The sequence below is a fragment of the Hyalella azteca genome, unplaced genomic scaffold (assembly GCF_000764305.2).
Source record: "Hyalella azteca isolate HAZT.00-mixed unplaced genomic scaffold, Hazt_2.0.2 contig17826, whole genome shotgun sequence".
Lineage (NCBI taxonomy): Eukaryota > Metazoa > Arthropoda > Malacostraca > Amphipoda > Hyalellidae > Hyalella > Hyalella azteca.
This window is the reverse complement of record NW_025947596.1, coordinates 48,469-75,893: the sequence shown is the minus strand read 5'-3', so window position 1 is coordinate 75,893 and position 27,425 is coordinate 48,469. Positions and strand designations below refer to the sequence as shown.

At 37.1% G+C, this 27,425-nt stretch overlaps 1 protein-coding gene across 1 annotated transcript in view; it reads right to left on the bottom strand.

The window, feature by feature from the left end:
* Nucleotides 1–1,459: 1,459 nt before the first annotated feature.
* The window catches only part of LOC108665299 (EGF-like repeat and discoidin I-like domain-containing protein 3), a 37,834-nt gene continuing 11,868 nt past the window's right edge, over nucleotides 1,460–27,425 (bottom strand). The window contains exons 4-11 of the mRNA XM_018152037.2: nucleotides 26,719–26,841; nucleotides 17,903–18,041; nucleotides 16,541–16,681; nucleotides 15,100–15,333; nucleotides 13,722–13,787; nucleotides 4,569–4,802; nucleotides 3,847–3,985; nucleotides 1,460–3,596 (exon numbers count right to left, since the gene is read on the bottom strand). Of these exons, the coding sequence (XP_018007526.2) occupies nucleotides 3,470–3,596; nucleotides 3,847–3,985; nucleotides 4,569–4,802; nucleotides 13,722–13,787; nucleotides 15,100–15,333; nucleotides 16,541–16,681; nucleotides 17,903–18,041; nucleotides 26,719–26,841 (1,203 nt within the window). The 3' untranslated portion in view covers nucleotides 1,460–3,469. The remainder of the gene's footprint in view (nucleotides 3,597–3,846; nucleotides 3,986–4,568; nucleotides 4,803–13,721; nucleotides 13,788–15,099; nucleotides 15,334–16,540; nucleotides 16,682–17,902; nucleotides 18,042–26,718; nucleotides 26,842–27,425) is intronic.

Genomic DNA, 27,425 nt, shown 5'->3' with positions numbered 1-27,425 from the left:
GGGACAGATTTTCAACTCTGATTGTGTTTGGATCACTTTTTTTCTGAAGCAGTGTTTTTGTAAGTAAAGGCTGTGTATCTAGTTCCAAGTTTAAAATTATATGTACCTGTCTTAAATTTTAATTCTTTTCTATACTTATGTTGTCGTGGCCAATTCATAAAAGAATGAAAGCCACCGAGGAATTCCTGGAATGCAACACTTCCTGACGTAACTAAGAAAAAAAGTATCGGTCATCAAATAAAATAAAATAATAACATACTACATTTCTAAGATATTTATGAGTTGCTTATTACTGTTTTCGTATAGGTTGGATGCAGTCGATCATGTAGGTTGGATGTAGGTTCATGTAGGTTGGGTGCAGTCGATCACATCTGGTGATGAGATGGGCTATCTGCAAGTCGCCTGCTGCTGAATGCATTTTTTTTCTTTTGTACACTAAGCTATGACCTACAAGCAGCCATATAAGCGACACATGAATAATGACGACCGCGCTCTGTTCGGAACGATAAGATGCGAGGTGTACTTATCGGAGTGGAGAAAGTACTTGATTGATAGTAGCCTCTGAATAAAGAGGAACAAATATGCTTGATATTTATCTATATTAAAGGTTACTCTGAGTCAGGAGCTGTTTCATGGGAAGTCTCAATAGATATATTTGACTTTGTTCTCGCAGGACAGATATCATTTGTAACTTGTATTCATGGTAAAAGGAAACAATGGCATTTAAATAATACAATGACACAATATGAGTATCATTTATAGTTTCATAAACGAACATTCCCATTGGTACCGTGGTTCAAAATTTGTCCATGTACAATCTGTTGCTGATGTTGTTTCATTGTTGATACTGCAATGAAAAGAAATAAATATTATCATCAGTTCCTATAGAAACAACAAAGTACCCCCAATGGTAAGGCTGGCGCTCCCCTGGCGGTGGTCACACAAAGGAATGACGTAAGCCACGCGTGCAATGCAGCCTCAGTCGGGCGCCACTTCAGCATTCATGTCAAACTTCAGACGACTTGTGAGGGGTAGAAATAACACAATAAAATTATTGAACCTTCCCTTCATATACCCACAAATGACATACCCATAAGTGACATAAATAAAGTATTGTGTATCACGTGATTAGGAATGGTAGCTATTTTTTCAGTGAATCAATAGTTTCTTGTAGTTCGCGCAAATTTCTGAACAAAACTTTTATTAATCTGACTGCTGTGAAAAAATTAACCTAGACGTAGTAAGGCATAAAAAATTTGATATTCATCAGCTTGATTTATAGGCGTCCATATAATAATAAGTTTGAAGGCACACGTGCTCCGCATCTGCATCACAAGCTGCGAATTTTTCACGGCTTCTCGTTTTTTCTCGCACAATTTTCATTTTTAATAAAATTCATCTTGTTGGTATTCAATCAATAAGCTCTTTTGACGGCTGCTTGTAAAATAAAACAATGCTATAGAAAAAGTCCAAGCTTTAATGCACTTACATTTAAGAATACGACATAATTATAGCTTGCTGATATAAGGAACTGTTCTATATATCATATACGATATGTTGGAAGCCCCTCTACGACAGCTCTAATGCTATTCGCTATGTACAATATTGCAAACATTTGTGATGGATTGAAGGAATGAAGACATTGAGGCACCGGAGATCTCTCAGAAATAACATATGCATTGGTACTATACTTTTGGTTAATATTAGATTTTAAGAATGATGTCTTGATAAATATTGCATTCGCAAATAACGATTAATGCTTCCAAAGTTTGAACACTTGCGATTGCGGTTTTTGATGCAGTTAGAATGAATAGTATTTTCTCGAAGTAAAATGGGCTTGAAAATACTACAACTGTTAATATTTATAATGCGCGATAACCCTTCTCTGAATTAATTATTCTGATAATTTTTGCCCTGACATTGAAGAGGCTAAGAGTCAACTTTTACTTAAAGTCACTGAGTTGAACAGACGTCAATGTTTAGAACCACGAACGCGATGCCAACGACAAATGGAAAAACTTCCAGATGAACAGAATTATATTCTGTTTTTATCTTCTATTTTTTAACTGCTTGAAAACAACTTAATAATATTTGAACTATAAAAATTTTACCGCAAACTTTAGGCGCCCAAATTACGTTAACCGATGAATGCTTCGCACGGAACCCGTAAGTGAATGTATTCTATAATAATTTGAGGTTATTTCAAAAAATTTCTCATTATTTCCGAATGCTGCAGCTATTTTCGCACAACCAGCATAGTGCACAATTCAAGTTTTGGCTATGAAAAAACATTGGAGGTAAAAGTACAATGAAATGTTAAAAAGAAACAAAATAGACGCAATAATTACCTACACACTATAGAGTTTTGAAAATGTTTCCTGATGACGGAAACATTAATAATTTTAAATTAAGTACTGCTAAATGTGAAGGTCTGTTAAGTTCATTTGGCGTGGCAATGGCTATGAAATGAAATGTCTTGAAATAAAACTTATCTGTATCAGCTTACGTATATTGAAGTAAATAAGTAAAGATGGACTCAAAATAATATCTAAGATAGAAACTAAAGTAACACTTTAATGCTTACAACGATAAGGAAAATTACAACACGTATTACGTTACCACTGATTTCACTGTAGCACCAAACTGCATAGCACGGAACATTGGGGGGACATCACTAATATTATTTTCTCCTTTACAGTACACACATCAGTAAAATACATCTAAGTATCAAAGTCAAAGCACACGGAAATTGGCTCAGTAATTAATTTGTAAATATATGACGGGGAAGGAGATTCTTCAGTGGAAATAGAGAGCGATATTTTAGGTAGATAATTGGCACTAAAAACTCGTAGTCATAATTGCAGTTCAAGTAAAATAATACTTGTATGCTTTGAAAATTCATTTATGGTTCAGAGAGCAATGAATACATTTGCACTTGAAAATCGTTGAATTATATGTTATCCATGTTATCTTGCGTTTTAAAATGCGAGCAATTTTATAGATTCACTTGGCCTAACTTGGATATTCCTGTATAACAGCAGTCAATACAATAAATGATATCTCATTTGAATGAGTCACGAAGTTATTTCTGAATAAACAAAAATAGAAATATTGCAGAAGAAATTTTTGGTTTCTCGCACTCCAGGGATAACTATATTTTTCGCGCGCCTGAAGAAACTTTCTGCTTAAGCCTTGAAAAAAAAGATATTTTTTTTTGTAATTACTTGCTTAATACGACACAGATTATTTTTCATCGGCACTGCTATAATTTTGTTAGCTGTTAAACGACCATTTAAAACTTAAATTCGGTGTAATTGTTGAAACCTTCTCCTTAAATCTATGCACCAAGAACGATATGGGGCATATGTTTCAGTTTGTATTTTTACGTGAAGTTACTATTCTGCACAATACACTTTCACTGGCTGGGTATATTTATTGTCTCTCTGTTGTTATGTTATCACGTAGAAGTTTAGTAAACAAGCACTTCGCATAACACTATGGAAAAAAGTCTGTGCCAACGGTTGGCTACTCCTGTGCCTTTGAGGTACACGTAGCGACCTCTTATTGGTTGAGGACATTCAATGTGCACTCGCTCCCTACAAAAGAACAAATAAATCTCGTTCAAAACATATTTTAAGCAATATTATTATTTCAGTCTGACTAAAACACATCATGTTTGACTGCAGTAAGCTTTCTCAACATTCAATAATTAGGTTTTCAATATTTCAGAATCTACTATTGTTCTGGCTTCTAATTATAAAAAAGATAATATTAATTACCAATAGCTCATAATTTCAAATCAGTCTCAAAAGATTGATATAAAGCAATTCTAATCGTGGCGCTTACAAAAATACAGCGTTGTTGAGCCTCGTCACGGTGCCGCACTCGCGCTTCTCTGAGATCTCTGAGAGCCGCGGCCGCAGCTCCACGTACGCGCTCAGTTTATCCAGCCCGAACACGTAGTCTCGGTACAGTGTTTGGTTGTCTGAGACGGATTTAACACTCGATTTAGAAAAAATGTATTCTTCAATGTCTAATTTTATATCCATAACCCCACTTCAGTTACTAACGTAACTGAAAGGCATCCAAATGTCTGACCTTTTACGCAATACTTCAATGGTTGCGTAACTGAAAGCTATTCAGTAACAATGTTTTATATTTAATTAATTAACTTTAATGCTGACAATGTTTTCTTTTTAATTATTATCAACATGTTGAACTATAATTAAAAATGTTTGTTTGGCCTACAATCTGTTTTACTTGATTATGAACCGACTACTCAGCACATCGAGTCAGTAATGGGTCGGAATTAATATCCATTATACGCAATATACCACATGCTCCCTAAATTCCGTGTTTCCACTAAAATTTTTTGGTACATTTTCTTGTACAGAAAATTCGGTAAATATATAATCTTCATCTTATCTCATTACGATGCACAATCAAGGAATGATGCTAAAAATTTCGTTCACTTTCACTCAAAAAATCCGTTTGCACTGGCGACCTTCAAAACACACCTGTAAAGGCGACGCTACAATACGTTGTCGCAACCCACTTGGCTCACCCACCTTGACCATCTCCCTGCCACGTGACGATGACGAGCCCCTTCACATCCTCCCTGGTCCCGAGGTCGACCATCCACACGGGCTCGTCGACGCTGAAGTTGTCGAGGACGGCGCAGCGCGGTAGGGACGTGTTCAAGGAACCGTCCACGGCAAGACCTGCCCGTCCGTAGTGCCAGCCAGACCACTGGTGTCGGATGTCGTTCACCCACGTACGACCAGACCACGCCAGGTTCTCAACTGAGTATGAAATTGAGATATTTTGTGTTACAAAATTTTCTAGTATTATCTGTAAACGTTCCATAAGTTAGATCAATTATAAGTTTATGCATTAGATGACTTCTTTTCCTGAAAATATCGTTTTCATATTCAAATGTTGCCCTTTCTTATATTGACGAAGTGTTGTATAGTTAGCCCTGCCGAGGCTCGGTATCAACAGCTATCTTGATTTAGAATTATTAATTACAACAAAACTTTCGTATGCTAACTGAATAAAGATCCGTTTAAACTCACACATTACTCGTTGAACACAGATTTACCATTTGACTTCCTGTACAAATGGTGAAAAACTTCTTATTTGCATATCACATCACAATCAATTAACGAACAAAATTCTATTTTGCTTCAACCCTCCCTTATCACTATCAGTTATGCAATGCCTTACTAAGTTACTATATCTCCCTCAGAAAGGGAGAAATATAGAATAGAATAGAAAAGAATAGAATAGAATAGAAGTCGGCACTGAAGAAGTAGGCCAATGGCCTGTTGCCGATTCTTGAATTTTTCGTGACTTGATTCACAAGGGATCCGGCCTTTGGAACCCGATCTTTCCATAGCTGACGATTGATTGAGATAGCTGCTGAACTTATTGCCTGGTCCGTAATTTGCTTGGCCTTTTAAGACTGAACATATGCTCCTGCTTAGCTTCGTCTAGTCTGTTTTTGAAGATGTTCATACTCGGAGGTACTCCTTCTTAGGATAAATTTTGAGGTCAAGGTAACATCCCGACACTGTAGGTATCGCAAATACGAGTCCAAATAGCTCCTATAAGATACATATATACCCTAATGCACACATAGACATCCACACGGACTCTGAATAATGATAAAAGATTTACCCTAGACTGCGTCAAATTGCAACTTCTCTTTATGAGAAGTTGAGTTTAAAATGACATTTCGAGTTATAGACTATAGGTATTGATAACTGCGTTATTTGATCATTTACAAAAAAAATTGATAAAATCAAGAGAAAAACTTTCATATTACTGCAATGCAGTCAATATAGAATCATCCTTGAAAATGCCAATAGAATGAGAAACATCGTTGAATGCTCCGTGTGTATAAGGTCATGAGATTTGCGGGGAACAACTCGAATCAGTAGGGTTAAAAAATATGTTCTAATTAGCAAAAATTAATCAGTATTCTATGAGGATATACGATTAAAAATTTACAAGCTCTCATTTACATGAGAGCTAGGAATAGATTTCGCACTCGATTTTGAAAAATATGTTCACCAAAGTCTATAATCATATTTCTATTACCTCCAACATAGCGTTACTTGAAGGTATTCTCCACAGTCTAACCTTATACCCATTACTTGAAGGTTACGTTACTGAAAGGTATTTTACTAAGTTTAATCCTATTCAGATTTCCTAGATAGTAATGTAACTGAAATGTATTCTCCTAAGTCCAACCCTATATTCCTATTACCTAGATAGTAATGTAACTGAAATGTACTCTCCTAAGTCCAACCCTATTCCTATTACCTTATTACCTAGATGGTAATGTTACTGAAAGGTATTCTCCAAGAAAAGTTTAACTCTGTAGCCATTTTCCCGACGGCCGCATCACTGATTTCCTTTGACCAAAGTTACAAAGAATTTTTCAGCTAATTGAAGAAATTAGGCAAGTTAGTGGAGGACCTTAGAGAGAGTCCGCCGGTAGAGAATAGTCGAGTACCAAATAGAGGCACTGAGAGGCTAAAAGCTCAATTACTATTTAAATACTGTTTAATTTAACCTGTAGAAAACGCTGGTGTTTTGATTTGAATACTATATATTTGATCTATATGAAATGCGCGTGGTTTCCCCGACCTTAATTTCTATCAACAAACTTAGCGTAAATGATAATTTCAGTCCATACATTTTATTCTTGCCTTATCAAGCAATGCATATAAGAGTTAGGTGTATTTTTCGAGGGATTAGAGCTGGATTAGTACTATGTTAACAGAGAATAACACCTAGATTTACGGAAATTGACCAATATAATATCGTTTAATTATTGGTTATGAAACTTTATACACCGGAATGACGTGGTGACAATTCGTCTCCCATGACCGATTTCAGGATAAGTACTTCTGTACTAATAACTATTGATTGTAATTTGTAAAATGTGAGCGTTTAATTCTTTAAGTAGTTGATAACAAACTTCTCTAAACAAACAAATGCCGAGTCCGAGGTTAAAAGATACATTGTTAAAAGATAATCAGGCAGATGTCAGAGCCGAGGCAATATTGACAAGTTCCTCGATCTTCCTCTCGCCTCAATACAAGCTACACCAGAAGAGCAGGGCCTATACTTTCAAAAAAAGTTAGGAGATCGTAAGTTCATCAGGCAATCATTGACGGCCTTTCAATCAAAATCCACCAATCATAGACAAGAAAATATAGCGTAAGTACTTACGTTCACTTAGCGAGTTTTGAAAGTATGGCCACAGGTTTGCTGGCAGCAGCAGCAATGGTAAATGAGCCTGGCAAACGCTACATATGCGAGACTTTTATTCTGACGGCAGTCTAGCGCTGATGGGGATTGACAGCACACGCGTAAAATTGGTACGATTGAGTTCATTTTCGTGTCGTCGACGGTCGAGCAACAGATGCGTTCGAGCGACGGAAGACAACGACGTCGAAAATCTCGTTATTAGTAATCAATTTTCATTGTTGCATGTAGGCAACACATGTCAATATTTTTTGAGGGGGGTAAAATGTATCGCAGGCCTCTGCCTGACTTAATTATTGAAAATAAGTTTGTATTGACTAAGCAATCGATTGTTGTTGTCGTTTGATTTGAATGTTGTTGATAATTGATATGATATGTTGATGTGATTTGTTGTGTGATTTGATTAGAGGTGAGGTGATTTTATCGCCTAACGGTAAAATTTAAATCTTAGCCAGCTTAAAAATGCATAAATAAATTCAATCTTCAATTATGAAAATTATCAACAATCATTTCAATCTATACTTTCTAGCAATTTTTCGCGAGGCGCTTTGCTATTATCTTCTACACTTCAATGATAAACGTATACGAGAAACAATTGATATTACGTAGCGGAAAATAACAAACATGCAAAAATATAATACAATGCTATCTCCTACAAAGTTTTCCACCTTCCAAAATAAGAAGACAAAAATTGTTTAGATTCTCGAAACCTCTTCATTTAATGCGCGCGCAATAAAAGTTCTTGAATATTAAACAACAGAAAGAACAGTTTTATGAAGCATTCCATGCCGGTAAATGTACGAGTAGACGCTTGTACGAGAGTAACATGGAATATAGCAACCATTTCCAACATTCAGTCATCGGCCAACAACTGCCCAGTGCCTCGTTAAGTTCAGTGGAAAAGAGGGTGACCTCACCATGATGCCCTCGTATATTGTCGTTCTTTCCTCGATGTAAATATTATTCCTCGAAAGAAAGACTCGTCATAGACCTTCATCTCTAGCATGTCGATTTTAGAAGATGTTCTGNTGTCGATTTTATAAGATGTTCTGCTACTGCTGGGCTTTGTGCTGGACGAAGGCAACAGATTTGCATTTGGTTTTTGGAACACTAACAATCTTTGCGAAAGATGTAACGGCGGCCAAACATCATATGTGTAGCGGCTATAGCGGAATACTTGGGCACTGTTGGCCTTTGGGTCATCCTACGGCATCACGTCAATATTTTGCACTTAATCGATATCGACCGACAAAAGATTAGGGCCACTACTTAAGACAGTCAAATAATTAGGTTAATCAGTTTGAAAAGTTGGCTGGTGTAATCCCTAATATCATCTCTTACTTATACCAGCAATTATAGAGGATCACGTGCAAAGCAGTGCACCGCGATGGTGTGTGTAAGAGATCTTATATTGGGCATGACAGAGAGAGTCTATAAGGGATCCTTCAGAGGCTATTCAATGCATTGACTTACGAGGTATCAAGTGTGGCAGGCGCTGTGACTATGCCACGCAAACTTATTTAATGAAGATAAGGAAATGCTCTGTCAAAGTGTCAATGCTGTCGTCATAGGTCGGGGTTGAGGAAATTTATTCAATTCATCAGTCGATATCAAAATTTGATGCCCATTTTATTGTTACGCTTATCTGTACGGAAGTAACCAGCAGGAGCGTTTTCCGCTTCAGACTTCAGATAGCACAACTTTAAATGAGAATAAAAAAATGAATAAAATAGTGCATTAAATGCAAACGTTTACGTTGCTATTTCAGTGTTTGCCGATATAGAATGCAAATATGTTCACGATAGAGTGCACAACCTTATCTATGGAATTATTAATTCGTGTCATCAGGGTTTCTAGTATTTAACGTATTACACTGGAATAAATATTAAGACATTTAACAGAAATACTCCCAGAAAAATATTCAATATATTTCCTTTCCCCTCCCTCCCTTCCCCCTCACGACAATTTGAACGAAATTATTCGTGCCAAATGGTCTGCCTTGATGCTCCCAAAAGAGTAACTTAATGGCAAGACAAGCGTCCAATCGCTAATTAGATTTCTTACTTTCTCTTCTCGATGCTGTGAGTATCAACAAAGTGACAATTATGCTCTCTTTAATTACAATATAGTAGGCATTTTGGTCGCGCCTCGGAGAATATGGATGTCAGTCCCATCATGCTCACGGTCGAAGTCTTCATATTCATAATAAGTCGGAATCATTCAAGTATCATAAATTAGTAATCACTTGAAAACATCAAATACCAACAATATTGTCTATTTTATTCTATGAGACTGTCAAGTTGGTGAAAGTTACAATAAAATATTACTAATTTAACTAACAAACATGACGTAGTTTATAAAAATTAAACTCGCGTGTCCTAAACACTTGTCATCAGCAGCAAACTCGGGGCAAGAACTTGGCACTCCGGGAGCATGTGCTCTAAGCTCGCTAATGCACTGAATTAGCCTGTGCATTGCCTCTCAAATGTCTCAACGTTTGCGGATTTTATCCTCGAGAATAAGGAGAGAGCAAACAGAGGGAGAGCTCTGAGCTCACGCTTGAGGCCCTCCGATGCAAGTCATGCAGAGATACCCGACATCGTGGCGCCAGGCTAAGCATGTTACTCCTGCTGTTTATACTTACAAATATCGCCCTGCACAAAGCACGCTTAGACAGCACAATAATTCGTATTGAAGCTAAGATCTTATCAAATGTAATCTGTCCGGATCTTCCATTACTGTCCCTCTCTAACAAGTGAACGTAGAGGATTTGCAACGGAGCATTTTAGGCAGAGCTGTGTGTGCATTACGAGACGTCATGCCACACATAGAGAGTGGTATGAGTTCGGCTAGCATCTGGTCATTCTTTGAACATGCGATGTAATGGAACTCGGTTCAAAAAATTAATTTATTCCATTAGATCTAGGTACGAAAACAACATATAGAAATTGCTCGACGGTTTGAATTCGACTCATGAATGTATAATAAATTTTACTGTTTTTTATACATTCATCGTAACTGTGCTATTGATCAGGTAGAAGTATTCTTAAACTCATTTATTAAATAGCCATGTAACAGCGATAGGCTGCCGGAAAAAGTCGCAATAACACTAAGTAATTTATGCACATGTGTTCAATCACCGCAACTTAAAAAGCCGAATAATGGGAAAGCATGGATAAGTGTAGCAAGAGTTTGTGCTTACTTATTTATTAACGTTTCTTGCAAGACGTCGTCCATCGGAAGCAGCAGTGAACGGTACGTTAACAAGAGTTAACGCACTGCTCGAGATTGTGCGTATAGGGAATAATCTCTGTTAAAGCAGTCGTCAACATTGCTAATACTACTGCATAAAGAAAATATTTGTCACATTAATTTGCCTGCATGCCTTTCAAAATGAAGTCGCTAACGTGAACCGATGGTCATGTACTAAAATAAAGATTTTATTTTGATTTCATGTTCTATCGTAAAGTTTAAACAAGTTAAAGTCGTGTAAGTTATTAAAATTATGGGATTAGGGAGGATCTGAGGCTTGAGAATAAACGAGTGGTGCATGTCTCATCAATCATCCTGCCGTCCGTCCACGCTTGGATAGAATAGGATGCGCCACTACCCAACGCATCCTTGGTTCCTGACTTCAAATGTTCGTGCATATTCCAAGATTAATTAATTCCTTTAAACACTAAGATCGATGAAGACATACTTGAGATTTTTAGTGATATTTTATTAAATTCTCAGTCACGGCAAGATTTAACCTTCAAATATCCTCACTGAAATTACTCAAGTACTAAAATGTTATCAGCATCAAATTGCCACATAATTGTGAGTTCAGGCATGCATATGTTTGGCGTACGTCTTTAACTTCAGGACCGTTTCCCTATTAATTTATATATATTTCAACAACGATGAATAAGCCTATTAACTATCAAGGATATTGAGCCAGTTAATCCCATGTTAATGGATTGATAAAATTATTCTTCTACGGTAACAGGATGTGGCCATTTGGAGGAAGTCACGTGACCAGACCGAACCTCCTTAAAAATATAAACAGCATCTTTGCCTAAGCCGATGCAAGTTTGGATCTGCTACAATTTGAGTCTTCGGCGTTTTAATGAAATTTTCAAGGTATTGAGTAGGTTCCGCTATAAGGTCGTCATTGGACACGTTGGTCGTGTGTTTACTCTCGATATTTGAGGTACATTGCTCCGCTTACCCATTAAAGGAATCGTTTGTTAAGCGAACGCCGAGGAAAAGTGAGTGTTGCACAGCATCGTTGTAGCAGCAGATCTGAGACTGATTAGCTCATGTTACAAGGCGAACAGTTCTTTTGCACGACGGAGACGTCTGAACATGCGCGAATGTCGTGTCACTCTAGATGGTCGTTCAAACATGCGCGAGTGCTGTTTCACTCTAAATGGTCGTCTGAACATGGGCAGATTTCGCGTCACTCTAGATAGTCGGCTGAACATGCGCGAGTGCCGTGTCACTCTAGATGGTCGTCTGAACATGCACGAGTGGCGTGTCACTCTAGATGTCGTCTGAACATGCACAAGTGCTGTTTCACTCTAAATGGTTGCGTGTCACTCTAGATGATCGTCTGAACATGCACGAGTGCCGTGTCACTCTATATAGCTGGTCGCCTGAACATGCGATGTGTGTCAGAGCTGTCACCCACGAGTCCAGCTTCTGCAGCGCAGTCCCACACTTCGGTCGGCAAGGAGTTGACAGAAGCCTCGCCCTCAGCAAACAATTTGCTTGCATTGACGCGATGGAATGTTTGTCCAGCGGCTGCAGTGCCTGTGAGCTACGAATAAATAGCGACTGCTGCTGACGAAAAGCTGAATGTAAACAAGGTGTTACCTTGAGGCATGTAAACAAGATGGTTGCTTGAGGCATGTAAACAAGATGGTTGCTTGAGGCATGTAAACAAGATGTTTCCTTGAGGCGTGTAAACAAGATGGTTGCTAGAGGCATGCAAACAAGATAGGTGTTTAGTGAATGATTATATGAAAATTGTCGCTGGCTCATCGTCGGCCGTGAGACGTGTTTATACATACCTGGCAGTTATATAATATATTATAAGCAATAACCAAATAGTAATATCGTCAGTAGCTAGTTTTAGTGAAACTAAAGATTATCTTCCGAAAAATAAAGAACCTGGTATTTTATCAGGTTTTACATATCGCACGCTGAGATGAAATCCCGGATCAAAGAAAACAATGTATAACAGTATCTTCTATAGCATTGATATTTTTCTGAATCAATGAATGAATATAATTTTATGAAAAAGCGAATGAATATATTTTCTGAAATAGTGAATGAATATATTTTTCTAAAATAATAAATAATACATATGGCATCCCGGTACTTTTAGCGCAGACACATGAAAGCGGCGAGAGGCAGCTAGAGGCATGCGGTGCGCGCTCAGAAGTGACGGACGCACTGAACATAAATTAGATAACTCGCGTCGTGCAGATACCACTGATGCATGAGCAGGGTATTCGCATCAGAATTAAATATTACACGGAGAATCAAAACACACTTTGATAACATTCTAAAAATAACTTAAGAAACAGCGAAATAACTTCTTCTGCAGTTTATGCTAGTGCATGGTTAAACATGTTTTACAATTGAAAGTAGGAATTTAATAATTCCTTATAGTTTCTTCCGTTGTTTCATTGAAATAATAGCGACATGATGTTGTGCAAAAACGAAACTGTCGTGCTATATAAGAGTGCCAGTCAATTTTTCAACATTTTACTCATTTGCTGTACAAAACAATGAGAAAATATTCAAAAAACTATATGGTCCCATTATATATTCCTCGGTAATCTGTTACATGCAAATCAACAATTGCTTCGCTCAAATAATTATCAAGAAAGGCTCATATCGACATCATAATTTCAGATAGAGCTTGAAAACAAACATCAGTGAAACTAATGCCCCAGGCCGAGGCCTCGAGTCTCCCGAGAAATGAAGAATTGAGACGCGGCGCTCAATATTGCAACACGTGGCGCTTATGGAGGCAACCACATGGCCGAACCCAACATCTGGGTCGGAAAAACAGCCTCTTGGCTTAAGCCGATTCAATAAGTTATTTTTTTAAGTATTAACATCTAAATCAGTGATTGAGTATACATTTTGAGTGCCCATTATATAAAAGAAGTTTGCTTTTACTCCTGTTGAAGCACAACTATCATACTGCTTCTAATTTAGATATTGTTAATTCGACAGTACCTATCCATAACTTGCGTTGAATAAAAAAAAACTGTGTAGCCAATGTTATAGAAGCTACCGTAAAATAATGTAACAGAACGCAATTACGTAAAACTGAAGAATATTAGGTATCAAATAAATAAATCAATAAAATAAATTAATGTGAAGTATATTGTATTTCAGATAAGTTCCTCAAGAAATAATACACCGTATATTATTACGACACTCACCACATGGCGTATCATGGGACACCCTGAAGAACCTCTGGCCGCAGTCGCCCTCATGAGGACTATATGCTCAGGGTTAGAATTCATTAATAGCAGTACTGTACTCACAAGTATGAGCATATAGAGCTCATTAAAGAGACTAATAAACGGTAAAACGGACCCTCACAACATGTTTTTCCAGCACACCGACACAAAACAATTAAATTTTTTTTATAAATAAATACGAGAGAATCATTGTTATTTCAATGCTTCGAAAGAACTCAAAACGCATCAGAAATCCTGAAATAATTTCCACGTGTAACAAAAGCGAAAAGTTGCTGCGTACAAAATTTGAGTCTTTATCTACATCATTCAACTCATCTTGAGCCTTAAATGAGCTATCTTCTACATATACGGCTGACATTTAGCTTGATGCAAAAGTGACTTGAATGTATTGTATAAGATATGAATGGTAGCAGTTCTCGTCAGCAAAAGAGAAAAAAATTATTCGTGGCAACTGAATGTGCTTGATTATTGACTTGTGTAGAGATTTTAGAAGTATTCGGTTACCTTTTGACACGGATTGCGAACGAGATCGGTTTGACGGCCGCCTTCTTTCGAACATTGCCCCTTCACATCTGCACCATTAGGCATAACATCATTCTTGGGCTTGACCGCATTGAATCTCCACTCAATTAACTCGACTCAAGCTTAAATTCATGAAATGCGCTAAAGCTTGGCAGAAGGTTGGCAGCAGACGCTCTCTCGTTCTGATCTAATGCACTTGCTGCATTAGGACGATCTCGCTCAATGAAATCAACGGATAATGAAGCTTAAACGCTGTCTTAGACCAAGTGATGCCGAGATTCGTCCACGGGACTAGAGTGACGCGCACTCATTAAGTCGTCCATGTGCACGCTTTCCAATGCAACGACAACATATTACTTGAAATAAATTCGCCCAATAAGGTAATTCTTTTAATTTCATCGTACACCTCAATCACTGCTTTCACTTTGCATGGTCACCAATCAGATTTCGTTAGCAATTTGGAACACTGGCAGAGCCAAAAAAAGAAGAATAGCTGTTGATAATTAGAATTCGGATTAATACTTTTCATAGAAATTGAGCGCTGTAAAATACCTATGAAGTTAATTTATCTTCCTCGTCCCGCATGAAGCTTCATTGTCCATTATGGCTTCGGTTATAAGGTTAAGTGGAGGAAAACCAACGTACTTCAAAAAAGTCATATATCTTCCGCTTATTCTATATGCGAATTTTTTTCTTTATTAGGCTTAGAATACGAATAAACTACGTCAAAGTCCTTTAAATGATTTTCAGCATGTTGGGAAATAGTTATTTCCTTCGAAATCAAGAGGGTTACTGTAAACTTTATGCTAATTACCAATATAGAGCACAGTAATTTCTGCATGAAAGAGGCAGCGAGTATTTGACGGGTAAACTACCTTGGCGTCGAGGTGGTTGGTGTCTTTATAAGTGTACCAGATGACCGTGTCGTTGGAGTAGGTGAGTGTGTAGGACTGCACCCAGTGCCTCCTGCGGGAGTCCCCGCGTCCTTTCGTGATGATTCCTGTGATCTTGTGCGGGGGCCCGAGATCCCATTGGATCCATTGATGTTCTGGAGAATGAGATGTAAGGCTGGGAGTTAACACCTGCAGTTTTCGGTTTCCATAATAATCGTGCACAAAATTTAATAAATACACCTAAATAAATTGTACCGTACAAAAAATTGCTATGGAAATATGAATACAAATATGCAGCTGTTCAACGAACATAAGTAAATCTTATGACAACAAAAATATATCTAATTAGCAAGACGAAGAAAAGTAAATTTTATCAGCATGGCAAAAAAGTATATCTTATTAGCATGACAACAAAAGTAAATCTTATTAGCATGACAACAAAAGTAAATTCATATTAGTATGACAAAAAAAGTATATCTTATTAGCATGACAACAAAAGTAAGTATGACAAAAAAAGTATATCTTATTAGCATGACAACAAAAGTAAATCCTATTAGCATCACAACAAAGTATATCATATTAGCATGACAACAAAAATATATCATATTAGCATGACACACAAAAATATATCTTAATATCAAGACAAACAAAAATAAATCATATCCATAAGACAGACCATGAACCTTACTCTTCTTCCTCTTAGCGCACCAGGCTCGGTGCGACAGCAGAGCGACCTCGTGAGGCTCACAAGACTTGCGGCGGTTCCAGGAGAGGTGCGAGCTGGCGGTGACACGAACCTGTACGCCCTCGCTCACGATCTGCTTGCACTCTGTCCAACACGTGACATCAAATATATTAAACTAAACAGCTTTATTCTATATTTTACAAACAGAAAAGCATTAAATCAAGCAGCTTTATTTTAAGTTTTACACACAGAAAAATATTAAACCAAACAGCTTTATTCTAAGTTTTACATACAGAAAAATATTAAACCAATCAGCTTTATTCTAAGTTTTTACAAACAGAAAAGTATTAAACCAAACATCATTATTCTAAGTTTTACACACAGAAAAATATTAAACCAAACAGCTTTATTCTAAGTTTTACATACAGAAAAATATTAAACCAATCAGCTTTATTCTAAGTTTAACACATAGAAAAATATTAAACCAAAAAGCTTTATTCTAAGTTTTACACACAGAAAAATATTAAACATATTTTAATAATATAAATATACAACAAAGTATATCATATTAGCATGACAACAAAAATATATCATATTAGCATGACACACAAAAATATATCTTAATATCAAGACAAACAAAAATAAATCATATCCATAAGACAGACCATGAACCTTACTCTTCTTCCTCTTAGCGCACCAGGCTCGGTGCGACAGCAGAGCGACCTCGTGAGGCTCACAAGACTTGCGGCGGTTCCAGGAGAGGTGCGAGCTGGCGGTGACACGAACCTGTACGCCCTCGCTTACGATCTGCTTGCACTCTGTCCAACACGTGACATCAAAAATATTAAACCAAACAGCTTTATTCTAAGTTTTACACACAGAAAAATATTAAACAAAACAGCTCTAGGTATTCTAAGTTTAACACACAGAAAAATATTAAACATATTTTAATAATATAAATAATATATTTTATAATTTAATATAAATATTACTCTTTTAATATGTATTTAAATAATAAAAGAAAAATACTACGTAGAAGAACGCCTGCAGAAGCTTTTACTTTCCATAGAGAGACTGTGATAGAAATCAAAACTGTTGTTCAGAATTTGTTCCCAATTTTTTTTAACTTGATCGTGTGAAATTTTTTGTGTACGATTTAAATAAAAAAAAGTAATTTTGCAATGAATTTTAAAGCCATAACCCTAAAATATATCAATGTATCAATACTAAATGTCTCGTCAAAGAATAAAATAATTGTTGCCTAAATATCAATCTTGGAATGTTATTGCAATACATGAAAAAACATTGTCGCGTTGATAACGACGAAAAATGGTGAAGTTTTCCCCCGTCCCAGACGACATCATGAATCCTTTCGAGTTCGTATAGGATGTGAGTCACAGGAAATTAGCATCCCTGACTAATGATGCGATGACACCTCAGAAAAACCGTGAGAGAACTCAGATTCGAAGCAAGCTAAAACGAGACAAAAGCGACAACGAGAAAAAATTACGCGTTAACTGAACGGTATTTACCTCTTTTCTCACTTTCTTTCTGATTAGATAGAGAAACAGGGCTCACAATTAAGTTTCGAAACGTTTTCGACCATAATCTAAAGAATCAATAATAATAAATTTATTGATGTTACTCAGAAGTAGGAAGAATATTATAAAAACTTAATTAGAAAGCTAATCTGGCATGCAGATTAGGTTTGAATCAGAACAAACATTAATTTACCTCATTTTCGATTACTTTTTTCTAGAAAAAGCGATAATATGTTCTTAATCATTTGTGAAACCCGTTGATACTTCATCGACTGTTGCTTCTCACCTTGGCAGCCAAGAAGCTAGAGCCGGAGCCGCGGGTCGGCTGTTGCTTCTCACCTTGGCAGCCAAGAAGCTAGAGCCGGAGCCGCGGGTCGACTGTTGTTTCTCACCTTGGCAGCCAAGAAGCTCGAGCCGGAGCCGCGGGTCGACTGTTGTTTCTCACCTTGGCAGCCAAGAAGCTCGAGCCGGAGCCGCGGGTCGACTGTTGCTTCTCACCTTGGCAGCCAAGAAGCTCGAGCCGGAGCGAGGGGTGGGTATGCCATGAGAGCGCGTGTAGTCTGATGAAGCGAGCTTTTACGGGAGGCACGATGTAGTTGTGGCGTGGCGTGCGCGAGTCCGTGTTGCCACTGAACACCTTAACAACAAAAGAAACAAGAGCGATTACTTCTGAAACTAATTTGTGCTGACGGTTATTTATATAATTCACCTCTTTCATTGTATTAATTAGGCACCCATAAACTTGTGTGTTTGCTACTTAGTGCGATTGTTGCTAGTAAAAAAAAACACCGCAATTACTTCCAATTTGAAGTTTTCCAACTTAGAAGATCTCGTTTCCTCAGGAAGGGAATGAAATTGGGGAGGTATCATTGGCTCACTGTTCACGGCTCCCAGTGAGAAAATATTGAAGATGATCGCAGTTATCGTTCAGCCTATAATTTACCCGTCACCCATTGAAAGAAGCAGCAGTGAGAACACAGGATGGGGCGTGGCTTCTCGACAAGTCTTTGACACGTTAATGACCTGTTAGCAACTGGCAGGCGGCTTGCAGATAACACGTTCAACTTATATGATTCCCTTTAAAAAAATAGGAAAACGGCTTTTGCGTTCTCAGCGATGATTTGATAAACAAAATCAAATAAGGGGATTGAAATATAATACAAATTCATCGGATGTGATTACGAACATTGATTTCGACGCTCCAAACGTTCAACGAGATTAATGCCAACTTGGAAATAGCCTCGACTTTAATCTGATTTCATTTATATACAGGCGAAAATCATCAATGTCGCTGATTATTATCGGACGACGTAGAGTCTCAAGCAGGCCTTGCAACCTCGTTTATCAAGAAGGTCTTTCTTCAAGATGAGATAAAGAAAGGCTGAGCGTATTCAATGTGAGAAAGAAAGCACGATTCGTGAGAGAGAACGAGAGAGCCATTGACTGTGTTTCGATTAGCAGAAGCTTAAGCAAACTGGCTGTCATGGCTGAGGAGGAAACCATCAGTCTTGTCTCATTAAAGATAAAGAAGGACACTGACACAGGGCAGCTCCAGCCTCTCAGTTCTATCAAGAGAACAATGGACAAGAACTAGGAAGCTGTTTCAGGCTTCTAGACAAACACGCTCACGCCTATGCAGCGGCCCTAATAAACACATAATATTGATTCAGCATTATATCAAATTTTAAAACAACACGTCTAACATAAAGGGCTCAAAGTCCTCATTTCATTAGATAGGCAGGAGGATGGAAGTGTGCTGAAATATCAACGGGAAAACAAACAAAATTTGAATGCAAATGAAAATTGAGATGGGTTTCTATAGGTAGCGGCGCTGCTCTTAACGATTGTGAGCCTTTTTCACGGCAGATGAGTATACAACAGAATTGCTAGTTCTAAAGCTTGAAATTAAAATTCATATTCAAGTATCACCCAATCAAATGGCTCTAACTGAATGAACAAGTCAATGAATATGGAGTTAACATGTGCATAAAATATGAAGGATTTCTTTTCCAGCATGTGAGAAATACGGAGGTGGAAATATACTATTAACCGAACAATAGTACGTTATACGGTTAAAAATATACTATTGATAGCATAGTTTAATACCATACTATTATCATATAGTGTATCCTATCAGGAACTTGAAGAGTATCATATATCAAACATGAAGCGTTTAGTCCCATAATTGTCTTTCTGTTTTTCTTTGGAAAATATAATGTATAAACCTACCAATATATTTTCTCTGAAATTCTCCCGAGAACAGGATTATTCATTGCTCTGGGATCTTAGATCATTTGCTTCATCAGGGTTGGGTTTACTTTTTATAGAAAAGCAAATCGAAACCTAAAACAACAAGTAAATATCCTATAATCTAATGTTTATTAAAAAGCGAGCGTTCCATCTGAAAGCCTTATTATTAACAATACAAAAATGTATCTACAATTAATGTTTGTATATACAGCGAATTAAAATTATTGGCTTAGTCCATCGGTCGCCGGGCACGCCGCTGCCGCCGACTGAAAGGATGCAAGCTCGTGTTAGCCGTAATCTCGGCCACTGTCTTCTCACAAAATTAAGCTCTAAGAAATCCCTACATGCTGTTTGCCTTACTATATATAACCGAGGAGCCTGCAACCTTTAAGTGATGTGATATTTATACTAGATTATTCATTCATCTAGTGAGAAACTAAGATCAGTAATCAAAGAAACAAGCATGGAGAGCGTCCATGAAATAAAATATGGGAAAACACTCGTAAATAATAAGACGGACGAGTGAACCTTTTCCTTTAAAGTTCCCCGGAGGGAGCAAAAAACTCTGAGTTATTCACATAAAAATTTTAAATTGGGAGATTGATATGAATTATGCATTTAATAATGGAAAAACAGAGGATTTACTTAAACAAAGACCTTAATAGTGACCATGATATCAAGACTAAATATAAGAGGAATACACGTTCGAGAATATTGAATGGCAATTATGCCAGCAGATGCCGCAGCATTTTCTACAGTTACAAAAGTTTCCGATAGAAATTAACGCTCAATTTAATAAAAAATTGAGCAATACAAAACAAACTCGCAATAATCCAGAAATTAGAAGAATAAAAAAGAATTTATTTCATTTACTTATCTTCGTTTGAGAATTGGTTTTCTTATACCGGAAGAAAATTGCGTTTTTTTCGAAATACTTCTGCTCGTTTTCTCCGACATCAATTACTTTGAAAATATGTGTATTGTACAACATGTGCAAGGTATTCGTACTACGCACAGTACAGCACAGAGAGGAGAATTAATTGACCTAGTGAAAGTACGACTCGTAGAGCTCGAGATCGTGTCCAGTGGGTAGGTGTCACTCAGATACTCATCGACACGACCCAACCAATGAAACTTACAGAAACTGATAAAATGGCCAGCTCTATAAACACAGCACAACCCACAACCTTTATCAGACGCATCGCACGCTATGAGGCCAACAGATCAGTCGCAGCGATAAGCACTGACGTTTGAAACGACCTAAGCACGACCAAAGAAGGCTTAGTTTTGCCGAGGTGGAATTTAGCTAAGTCAGTTTGCCTATTCGTGCTTTTGTATATGGTATAATCCATTAAATTGTAATTTGGTAACCTGCGTTTTGATCTCCTGGCGTCAGCAAGAAATTTTGTTCGAATAATTGAAAAACGAATAAAAAGATTATTAATAAAAAGCATGCTCTGTTCTTCAATCAAAGTTGCATAAAAGAAAGCTTCTGCCGAACTACACCAATTTCCGGTATCCGAAATAGATATATTTCCGATTTGGTTACAAATCCGAAATGCCGTACGAGCGCGATGAAGCAGAAAGACAAAGTTAACTGACAAATCAATCGGTCTTCACTAAATCTTTCAAGTTCATTAATCGTCAATGCCGGCGAATATAAATGTAATAATTAATTTGTAACTAACCCGCGTTGCTATGCCTGCAAGTGATGGCTGGTTAGTAATGAAAAATGATGCCTGCTCTCTTGGCTATAGCTGTATTTTATAAAGTATAACCTTCCGCCATGACACTTCGAACATAGCGAACCATTTTTGTTTTGGGCAAAAACATGAAATCACTTTCGCCCAGTTTGTCCGATTACGAACTACATAGCGAGGAATCTTGTCGAAGGATTCGAACACGATACCTCATGATCGTAATGTAGAGCAACGCCCTCTGAATTATGTTAGGGAGCGAATATCATTCCCAACAGGATAGGGAAAGGAGCAGCTTTCTAGCAAGACAGCAACCAGGAAGTTTTCTGAACTCATCAGCGCAGATTGTGGAGCTCTGAGTTATGGGTGCTTTGAAGTCGTTAAGCTACAGGTGACTAAATTGCCATAAAAAACGTTGCACGGTACTGGAACTTGCATCTCTAGCTCGCGGTGACAATACTTATTAAAGGAACAGCGCACCAGAAGCCATATAAGGCTTCCCGAGCAATACGCAACACTTTTTACGTCTGGCATCTTTGCCACCTGCTTGAGCATTAGTGTTTGTGATACCGCACTTAAGATATTTTTAATGTACATATTTTTAGTCAACAAGTATCGTCTGGATTAAAGTTACATGTACGTTTAAGAGAAATGTTCAAAATAAAACTGAATTATAGTTAGGGTTCCAATTTCATTCTGTGAAAGTTGACCGACGAATATTGCAACGGCATTTTCTCTAACTAATCAAAAATAGATGAATGAGACGTCGTTTTGATTTACCATAAGTGTTTGGCGTGAGCTTTGTTGATGTCATTATAATAAAGGTTGACGAGCTTTGCTCATTTCATTGCACGTTAAGATGTTATCGAGGAAGATGGAGGAAGTTATCCTTACGGCAGTTTTTGTTTGCAGATTCATACTAATCAGAAGTTCATTCATCCATCAGTTTCCTTGAATTGATTGTTAAAAGGATCGTCGATACCTCATCACGCAACTTAAAAAAATTTCTACTTGACAAAATTGAGAACAAAACGTTAGACATGCAGTGGTCCCTCATGAGTAGTTAAAATAATATAAAGGTGCTTCGTGAATTTTGTCGGCATAATCATTGATGAAACTTGCGGCAAATCAGAAACGAGTGTATTGCTGCGCGCGTCCGACCTCTTCAGAGCGAGTAATTTTTTCCATCGTTGGCACCCATAGTAGCCCCCAAGGGCGTAATTAAATGCCTTATTTACTCGCACCTCATTACAATAATTGCACACTGATAAGAATATGGCAGAAATATCGGCAGTGAACTGCGCCATTGGAAGGGCAAATTTAAACACTATAGGAGGTTTTTATCTCACAACACATATAAGGGCAAATAATTACGATTCTGATTTACACGTAGAGAAAAAACCTGAAATCGAGCACATTATACTGTCTTATCTAAAGCTTTACTTCAGGTAGAATTACTATTAATGGGAGAAGTAGAGGTATTGAACATCGGTTAAAATTAGTATTGTGTATATAACCTATTATTTTCTATTGTTTGAAAATCCAGTACAAGCACGACGAATCGTTTGCGTAATAAATACCAACAAACGCGGCGGATCAATACAGACAGACATATACTGTTTAGTCGAAGAAGAGAACTGTGGTTTATAGTTTTTTGGGCTATAGCTCACTTCACCATTTTTCCTCCGTATGAGAGAAAATATATCTCAAAACCATGCGTAATAGAATAATAACACATAATTTCTATGTTAAAAATAAATAAAATTTTTCATAATTATATTCGTTGAATCTTGCACTAGGTTTTGTTTATAAGTCCTTTACGCTATTTGACTTGCAAATAATGGCTAAAGTTTCGTCCATGAACATGATAACGATACCATGACAACGATAACAAAACACGGAATTGGAGTAACAGAACCAATCGTGTTTCGCCGTGACATCGTTACAAAGGCATTTTTTTTCTACCTTAAAGCCATCCGCTACTACACACAAGAAACACGCATATAAATAAAGGAAATCCATAAGAGTTGAATTGAATTCCAGGGGATATTTGCTGACGAGGCAGTTCTGAAGAAGTCCGGATTGATGCTGCGGATGATGTGCTCTCATTCGGCTAACATGACGATTGGGATGTTAAATTGCTTTGCCAATATCCCAGATTATCGGATGAGACCGAAGGCGGGATGTCTTCTTACAACCTGCGATTTCTAGTGCCACTAAAAGTACTCTCATAATATTTTAAAAGCGACCCATAGGAACAAAAGCCTCAATAAGCCCACTAATTTACTTATGCCTCATGGACAGTTTTTCAGCAAATAAATTGCCTGAAATTACAACGCTTACTGAAAGCAGAATTGTGTTCTATTGACTTGTTTAAGTAATTCATTTCATATAATTGAATTACTTTGACAAACAATCGTGCTCCTGAATTTTTTTTACCAGATAAGCTACAGCCAACTGGGTGAGCTATAACTTATGTAATAACTCACTGCAAGATATTGTTAATATTTAGGTCTTCAAAATAATCAACGGTTCAAAACTAATTTATACAATATTTTGAATTACCCTTCTAAACTCTAATGTTATTTGATAATATATAATATAAATAGGATAATTTGACAATCAGGAAACAAGATCGGCGTGCATGGTGGAGCGTAAGGTTTACCTTGTAGCACTAAGAACACGATTCCCCGGAGGGCAAAAATATTTGGGTACAAGTCAATGGGTTCCGTGGCTCAAGCAAAGAGCAAAAGCACGAGTTCCCTCTGTGTGTTCTGGCTTGCTGAGTATAAAGTTTCATTCATTAGGATCCGATGAGTAGACGAGATCTTATCGAAACATGCGTACGAGCGTTGCAAGTGTTGGAGCGCGTAGGTTTCAAGATAAGGTGTGGGAGGTCTTATATACTCTTCTTTTGAGCGATATTGCGGGCTTATTATCGCTGAAGAACAAATATCGAAGCCATAGTTTCAAAAAAAGTCATAAATATGTACAGGATACATATTTTTGAAAGAGTTTAAAAGTTTAAAAATCATGTAATTTAGAATTTAGATAGTTTGTTGAGTTAATTTAATTCCTTCTTATTGAAACATATTAAGTACACACTTTGTATGAATAGCTTCATCACAAAAAGTAGTGAGAAGAGTAAAATGGAAATATGCAGATCCGGTCATTTCTTTGCTAAACGAATCTCTGACACGTACAAGCATTTCACCATATTGAAAGAGATAATTAAAAATGAAGAACAGCTTATATTGTTATTGAGACTAAATAGGTAAAAACACAAACTCGGCAATAAAAGATTATAAAGCATACATGGAGATTTCGTATGACAGTAGAACTAGATTATTGCAACTCGCTTGCTGTGTCGACTAGGATATAATTATTTTATGGGAAGATTAAGGCGTGAACGAATTATGTCGAATTATTTGATTAATCTCCACGTCACCAAAGAAATATTCGCAAAAATACGCGCACAATCCTTAGTATCCTTAGTATTTGTTTGGGACATAGCAGTCCCAGGCCACGATGGATCGCCGCCCCACAAACGCAAACAAAAACACAATTTTTCGCAACATCGAAATAAATTGGAAAATACCCCAAGTGAATTAGAGCTGACACAATAATGATGACTCATGATGGTTGGCGATTTGATTCGTTTCCAAACCTATACTAAATTGAAATAAAACTACTTCCTTGAACGAATAACGTAGCCTTCCTTGAACGAATAACGATAGCCTTTATACCTAATAACACTATAATAAATACATCATGGCCTACTGATCTAGGTCGGCAACTTGAATGAAGCTAAATTACTTATGAAAGATTGACCCTTTAACATCAAATTTCAACATCACCATTAGTAATAGCTCCCGGTAAACTCATTTCCCCTTTTTATAATGTAAATAGTTAACTACTGCAGAATGAGAAATAATTATGGAACAAACCCCGCAAATCACTATATGCTCTATTTCAAATTTAAAAAAATACACTAATTTCTCTGAATGCTACACCTAACCAAACGTTTGCACACAAATGAAGTCAATCGGTAACCATATTTCATTCAAATTACTCGCTGTACAGCCTATAAGAGAAGAGCTGGGACCCCGATGCCAATCAGGGGCCTCAGGGCCAATACTTTCAAAAAAAGTTAAGAGATCGAAAGTTCATCAGCCAATCAGACGGCCTTTCAAGCAAAATCACCAATCATAGACAAGAAAATAGAGCGTAAGTACTTACGTTAACTTACCGAGTTTTGAAGGTATGGCCCCTGGGGCCATACTTTTTTTTTTTTTGGGACATCACAGGCATGTGCATCACTGGCACGGTCATCATCCCGCCGCATTCATCACCGGGTATCGGAAACACCAATATGCGCATCAGCGCCAGTGAGCGAAAGTGCTCGATTCAGCGGATTTATTATGACTGCCTGGAGATTTATGAATATCACTGAAGTATTTATGAACGGCCAGTGGGATATACGCAAGCTGTGCAGGATGTAGGTACACCTGAGACAGACTTATTAGCCACATGAATCTACGTTGGGAGGATCGAAGTACAGCGTGCAGAGCCAAGGAATCTAAATAGGCCACACAGGATTCTTCCACGACTAAATTTTATTTATTTAGATTGATGGAATGAAATTTGTCAATATTGAGCTATTTAAGGTCTCTCATAAGCGGTGATGAACTGCGATATCACGATACATAATGTCGGATGAGATGCGGGAGAAATACGTTCGGGTCCGATGCACGCATTACTCATATGCCTTCATGTTGTTCTTAAATTAATTTGACGTACGGAACGTTCATATTTTAACTGCAACATATAAATGGGCAACTATATTACGCTATCCTGTAAACAAGACAAACGTTAAACGAAGGACGTAATTAATGTGAAGCCATCGGCTTCACATTAATAGCATAAAGAGGGCTGTGGCTTTATGCCATTATAAAGCCAACTATGATAAATGAATTACTGCGTTTATAAAATCAAAAAATATAAGTACATAAATCGTAAAATTTGTACATGAAAAACTCAGATCTCAGAAATATGAGAATAAACATTAAAAGTTGAAATTAATAGTAGTGAATTTGAGGTAAACAATTATGATGCTTAAAATTTCGATCTCATTCGCAGATGAAGAGTCGACAAGAACTTTGGATTAGCCATAAAATGCGATATGTTGAATGCACTTGATGGACTTGTATGTCTTTAGAGGTACAATTCAACTTTTTCGTAGCTGCCACACAAGACATCAACGAGTGAAAATTAAATTCAAATTATGTATTGGGCAAAGATAAAAATTTCTGGGGTGTTCGCTAATAACTATAGTACCAAATATATATGAGACGATCGTGCACGTACCTTTTTGTCACCGTAGTGGTCAGTTACGTAGTTCCAGACGTAGGCGTCCATTGAGTACGACAACTGGTATGACGTCACCCACTCCTTACCGTCACCTTTACCCTGTGTCAACACGCCTGTCACCTGCCGATGAGGTGACGGTTCAACTGAAATTAGTTTATAATTGAGTGACAATAATGGCTCAACTAATAATAATTATTACAGGAGTAGTACTCATTGTTCAACTAATATTAGTTCATACATGCTGAAACTTATGGTTCAACTGATATTGGTCCATACGGTTCATACATGAGTGATAATGATAGTAATTACTCATAGTACTAATACTAATACTAATATCATACTACTAATTGTTCATACTAATATTGGTTCATACGTGTGTGATGATAATACTAATTACTCATTCTACTAATACGAATATACTAATATCATACTACTAAAATATTGTTCATACTAATATTGGTTCATACATGTGTGACACTCATGGTTAATCCAATATTAGTTCAACCATTTGGGTGACACTACACTAAATTCCGAAAATATGTTCTGCCTTGAAGGCGCAGATTTTGAAGCTGAACGACGAAGGTGAGAACTTTTTTCACTTCTTGTTTAAAATTTTAAGCGTACACCAAATACACTGAGTATCTTGCGGTATTTTCAAACTATGATTGAATTAAACCCATTGATTAACGAATTTATGAAAAAAT